At 40.7% G+C, this 6,260-nt stretch overlaps 1 protein-coding gene across 1 annotated transcript in view; it reads left to right on the top strand.

Annotated features, from left to right (window-relative positions):
- Positions 1–6,260, top strand: part of CUNH2orf47 (chromosome unknown C2orf47 homolog) — a 9,479-nt gene that overhangs the window by 1,289 nt on the left and 1,930 nt on the right. Inside the window, exons 2-5 of the mRNA XM_008630372.2 lie at positions 6–185; positions 2,165–2,236; positions 4,010–4,136; positions 5,122–5,272. Of these exons, the coding sequence (XP_008628594.1) occupies positions 6–185; positions 2,165–2,236; positions 4,010–4,136; positions 5,122–5,272 (530 nt within the window). The remainder of the gene's footprint in view (positions 1–5; positions 186–2,164; positions 2,237–4,009; positions 4,137–5,121; positions 5,273–6,260) is intronic.

The following is a 6,260-nucleotide window of genomic DNA, read 5'->3' as shown; positions in this document are numbered from 1 at the left end:
CCCAGCCCAGCGTTCGGTTCGCCAGCACCGCCGGGCCTGGGACCGAGGGCCCTCAGCGGCGTGTAGTGGTAGTGAGGATCACCAGCCCCTTCGCCTGGCTCCGCACCCGCTTCTACTACCTGCTCATCCGCCTCTACTTCGACCAGGAATTCAGCATCGAGGAGTTCACGCGAGGGGCCAAGCAGGTGAGTGGGCCTGGGGCCTCGGGGCGAGGAGAGCGGTCGGCCTGAGGAGAGAGGTCCTGGTGAGCCTCCCCAGGGGCCGCCGATGCCCGCGGTTATTTCAATGGAATTATAGAATCAGTAGACTGGAAAAGACTTCGGAGATAGTTATAGATTCACAGAATAAGTGAGGTAGGAAGGGACCACAGTGAGTCATCTGCTCCAAAGCTCCCTGCTCAAGCAAGGTCATTGTGGAGCACGTTGCACCGGATTGTGTCCAGGCAGGTCTGGAATATCTGCAGCGAGGGAGACTCCACAATCTCTGGGCAGTCTGGTCCAGTGCTCGGTCACGCTCACAGTAAAAAGTCTTTCTTTATATTCAGGTGGAGCTTCCTGTGCATCAGTTTCTGCCCATTGCCTCCTGTGCTATTGCTTGGCACCACCGAGCAGAACCTGGTCCATCCTCTTGGCTCTCCCCCCCTTTAGGTATTTATACACGTTGATGAGATCTCTCTGAGTCATCTCTTCTCGAGGCTGCACAAGTCCAGTTCCATAAGCTTTTCCTGTAAGAGAGATGCTCCAGTCCCCCAGTCCTTGCTGCTGGACCCTCTCCAGGAGATCTGTGTTTGTGTTGTATGTTGAGTCCAACCTATGACCAAGCACCACTTTGTCTGATGCCATGTCCAGTCTTTCCTTAAACACTTCCAGGGATAATGACTCCACCACTTCCCTGGGCAGCTCATTTCAATGTTTAACAGCCCTTTCCATGAATAAATCGTTCCTGATGTCCAGCCTGATTTATTACCTGGGGACGTCGTAGCGCTAATGTGCTCCTCTGTGTAAAATACATGGAGTTCCCCGCTGCTGGCTCCAAGCACCACACTTTGCAGGGAGTGAAACAAGCAGGAGGGTGCTTTTCTTCAGGAATTCCTTGTCATCCTAGATTCCACAATTAAAATGAACTGGTTAAGCCATCCCCAAAAGCAGGGCAAAGGAAGGTCCTTCCAAACGTTACAGAGACTTTAAGGAGAAGTGTGTCTCCTCTTAGCGGGTTTTCCTGAAATTGTAAAGCTTAGGCATGCATAGAGCTGGTGTATATATTTATTTCTCTAAATTTATGAGCCCAGTAAGCTTTGTCAACAGAATGTGTCAAAGAGGTAATTATCTATAAGCTGGTCATGTAAAAATTACTGAGTTACCCGTTGGGAAACTTTTTATTATTATATTTACTTTTAACAAAAAAACCAGCTGAAAACAACACATCGGGGGAAGAATGTTAAAATGATTAAGATCAGCTCAAGAGAGGAAAAAACCCACAACCTACAACAATAATTTGACATGTGCAGAACCACCTGTTTTACCTTGGCCTGGTTTTTGGGGATTTCGTTTTAGTTTTTGTTTGTTTGTTTGTTTTTACTTGGTGTAGAGTCCTAAATACATTGTCCTTCACAAGTGCACTACTTGAATACTTAGAGGCATAATTGGATGTAAATATACTTTCAAAATTGAGGGGGGAAAGGGGAGTTGAGCTTCCTGATGTCTAGAGATGAAACCAGATTTCTAAAGAAAATTTTTTAATTGCCACATCAGTTTTGACTGAAACCAGAAGATGAGTTGGAAAAGAGAGCAAGGGAACAAAATATTTACAGGGAAGACATAGACTGTTGGAATTACCAAAAAGAGTAAAGACAACATAGAAAGTACTGCAAAGCTTTTTTTTTTTTTTTTTTTTTTTTTGGTAAGTAAACTATGAATTCACTTACCTATTGAAAGCTTTGATGTTTTAAATGAGAGATTGAAAAGTAATTGTATGTTTTTATCAGTTCACGAAATCACTTTTAATGCTGGAGGGCTTACATTTCAATGGTGATACCCTCTGCAAATATTGAAATCTTAAATCATGGAATATTTGGGTAGCTTGTCATATACTTATGGATTTGTCTGAAAAAATATGCCTACTTAGAGTTTCTTGTTCATGTTTGATTTTTGTTTTATTTTGGTAGGCCTTTTCTGTTGTTTCAAAGCTGCTGTCTCAGCGTAAACTTGACCTGCTGGAAGAACTTGTATCAGCAGAGGTAAATGCTCTCCATCTCCTATTCTAGCAGTTGATTGTTTGTTATAAAGTAACATGGATGCATTCAGCCTGTTGTTATCTACAAGTTGGCAGCTTGGTTTAATTTGGGAAAAACAGCATAATGCAGAACAGGGCAATTGTTTGTCCTGCATCTCTTAATTTCAAGGCATGAAACTTAGTTTGAGGTTACTGTATTTAAAACAAAATAAAATATATCTTAGCTGTTGAGTATAAAGACCAAATGCCAGAAAGATTGCTGGTGTACCAGGAAGGATGGAAAGGCAGCAGGCTCTGGATGGCAGGTAGAATTGTATGTCTCTAGGGGTAGGCAGGTGGCTGAAGCTGACTCAGTCTGTGCACCAGAATTCAGGTGAAGAAAGAAATTGGTTTGTGCTCATCCCTGCTGCACTGATACATTCCCACACCCATCAGATCATACAGCTGATGACTGGGTTTGGCTGGAAGGCTTAGTCTTGTGTCATAGTCTCAGGGATATGACTGACCTGGTTAAACATCAGTGCTGTGTTTTCTGTGTTTTTATGAATTTTTAATTGCTGAAGCTGTCTTGGCCTTCCCAGGGCATGGAGGTAGCAGATCCATCAGAGTCAAGTGGAGGAGACACTCCAGGTCTATGTCTGCCTTGTTACAGGATGTCAGCATGGCCTGTCCTATTGCCACCCATGCCTTTGCAGCAAAAACTCGGGTGCTGTTCTAGTGCATCCCCTCTGAACAGTCTTGCCTCCTCTCTCTGAACAGAGATAGCAATAAAACGTGAGTTTGTTTCTTGCAGTTGTTTTGAAAGGGCATCTCCTCTGCTTCCTCTTGAAAGAACTTCCTCTGGTCATTGTAAATTTTTCAGGTTTACATTGATGCAGAGACTTCGTGCTAGCCAGGCATGTAGCAGATGAGGCTGTGATCCCACACTGCTTTGTCATTTCTTTGGCCAGTGAATTTTGTGCCTGCAAAATGTACTAGAAACCAATGTCTCCTTGTGAAGATTGCCTCTTGCTTCCATGTAACCCCTGAATTTGTTTGTTATTCAAAAATGGTAAATCAAGTTAGGGTAAAAAATGAGTATTAGTTAAAAATAAGTTCTGCAGTTTCATCCTTCCTTGTGACTTTCTCATGTGGTGTTTGAGGTGCTACCTCAGTGCAGTTTGTGCACCCCACCATTTTCTACTTAACACAGCTGTGTTGATCATAGGACACTTAGATAGCATGGATGTGAGTGTCATACGGAAATTAATTACCAGGGGAGTGATTTTGCATTATTTTCTGATTTGCAAGTGTTTAAACTTTTTCTAAATGGAGTGTGGATCACAAAATGGCAAAGATAAACTCATTGGTAACGAAACTGATTTTCAAAGAAATTTGTGCAAGATAACTAAGAAGATACTGAATTAAAAGCTTGGGAGCCTGCACATAGGGAGAAATCAGCAGTGAGAAGGCAGAATGTGTGATTGTGGGAGCAGGCTCCACTGGGGTGTTCTGGGCTGGCAGGGCTTGCGTTTTAGCTGCTGTTTTGACAGTACCTTTTCTAAACATTTTTTAAGATGCTTGGTTTTCATTTGTTTTGAGCAGAAAATGGACCTTCTTCAATCCTGCTGAATTAGGGTTTAGGAATGCCCAAACTTCCCAGTGCTTTTTCATTTTACCTGTTATATATGTTAGACAAATGTTTTAGCAATACAGCTCATTTTATTAACTGCAGTAGAAATAGATTGTAACTTAAATTTCCTAATGAAAAACTAAGTGACAGTTTTTCTGAATTTAGGTACTTCAGGTGCTGAAGGAAAAGATTTCTTTGCTCCCTGACAGCCACAGGGATGCTTTAGCAGCTGACATTGATGCAATCATGTACACAACAGAAGGAGATGTTCGCATTTACTATGATGATGATGGTATGTTTAGAATCCTAAAACATTTCAGCAACGAGCAGTCTTATTTCCTGGTTTTGCTGCTAAACAGACATTTTCCTTACAGATGTGGTTTTGAGTACTGTTTCTCATTCCTTGTTTCTCTCTTTGTAATTCATCCATATAAAATTTCTTGATTTCCTTCTAAACCAGAGACAGAGGTTATTGTTAATACATCGTGGTACTATTTTGACTTCTGTTTGGGTTTTGCTTATTCCTCTTCTTGTGTACAGAATTTCATATTATTAGTCCTCAGCAGTCTGGAACCACTCAAAAACTGATTCTAATGTATGCTGAAAGCTGTTCACTTCAACAATGAAAATGCATCCCCGAAGAAGAATAGTGAAGGCTGGATAATGAAATTAATTTTGCTGTTTTAGTATTTGTCATGAAATATACTTTTTTGTAGGACTCATTGATTGTTTGAGGTTTTTTTAAGCTAGTGATGAGGTCAAACAAGTTTTTCTTTTGGTTGGATACCAGCATTGTTTGCTCTGTTCACTCTCAGACACAGTGGAGATGGTTTATGGGTCTAACCCTGGGTCTTCAGTTGAGCATTTCAAGTTGTCAGACCCAGTTAGCTTTTTTCCTGGTTTGGGAAATAGGAGGGGGTTTTTTCCCTCTTAAATTGCTCCCACGTTTGAACTACTCTATGTACATTTGTTGTATCAGTAGTTAGCTTTGGACTTTGTTGGAACCAACTTTTTTCATTCAGTTTCCTTATATACACTGTCACACCACACTCATGATAAAATACATATTTTTTTACAGAGTGTATTTGTATTGTTGCTAAACAGCATGAGTATGGCTTGAAATAGCTTTATCACTCATTATTCTATCCTGTATTCTTTATGGCTGAAGTCAGCTGTCCTTCCAGGGACTCACTAGAATATATGCTAGGAAGCAAACAGTAGTATTTGACCAGTGAGAAACATGAGATCTAAGTTAAGTTTTGATTTATTTCCAACAGGGAGAAAGTTTGTTAGCATCCTGATGTGCTTCTGGTATCTGAATGGTGCTAATCTACCTGATGAAGTACCAGGTGAAGCCAAAGTCTTCCAGATTGTGTTTGGAGATGGAAACACAAAAGAAAAGAAACATCTTTTAACAGCAAACTATGAGTAAGTTTACTTGTTCCTTTCTATTCCCACGTCCATGAGGTACCTGTGTCATAAGCAGCTCTGCAAGCACTCCCACTGTGCCACTGCAGAGCCCAGTGTTTTTAATTTACCTTGATTCTAATCTAAGTTAATTCTCATCCAGCTTTCCAGTTTTGATTTTAGGGCCAAACTTTTTAAATACCCCTAAAGTCATTATGTTATTTCCTTGCGTCTGAGTTGATATTTATGGGAACTCTTTCTCTATCAGGAAGAGCAGTATTTGGAGCACTGAATGAGGTTTCTGATCCTCAAAGCACACATTAGGAAGATGGATTTTCATGGGAATGCTTATAAATAATGTCTGTGTTGGTGTACTGATGTCAGAGCAGTGCAGAAAATATCTACACAGTTGGCAAAATATACTGAAAATAAGATTCTCAGAAGCTGGGAGAAGTGAGGATTTTTGTGTGATAAATGCAGTATGATCAAGGATTTCTACACCCACATTTGAAATTGAAAATATGGAGTCTAGGTGATGAGGAACTCTGAAACAAAGGTAACACTCATGAGGAGACCAGTACTTTTTGCCTGGATGGATTGTTGTGGATCCATCCCTTAGCTGAATTCAGCATCTGCCTTAGAGTTGGAGGCTTCTGCAGTTACATTAACTTTGAGAGCCTTCCCTTAAAGCCTAAATATCTTCCAAATCCCACTTTGTAGGAGTGGATTTGCACATGATTGCAAAGCAATGATATTATACTGCTCTTTCCATGACGTGCAGGTTATTTGAGAACATGAGTATTCAGCTTGAAGCTCAGACTTACCTTTGGATAAGGGAGACTCAGTACTACTGTTAACTTGATCCTTGATGTAGTTCTGAAAATACATTATACTTAAGTAAAAATGAAAATTTTCAAGTAAAATATGGAGCACAATTGCCCTTTGCTTACTGCCTCATTAAACGAAACCCTTTATTTACAGATCAAGATCTTCCATCAAGCTTTATTCA

This window comes from Corvus brachyrhynchos, unplaced genomic scaffold (assembly GCF_000691975.1).
Source record: "Corvus brachyrhynchos isolate BGI_N302 unplaced genomic scaffold, ASM69197v1 scaffold370, whole genome shotgun sequence".
NCBI classification, from domain to species: Eukaryota; Metazoa; Chordata; class Aves; order Passeriformes; family Corvidae; genus Corvus; species Corvus brachyrhynchos.
Note: the sequence above shows the minus strand (reverse complement) of the source record. Positions and strands in the feature narration are given on the sequence as shown.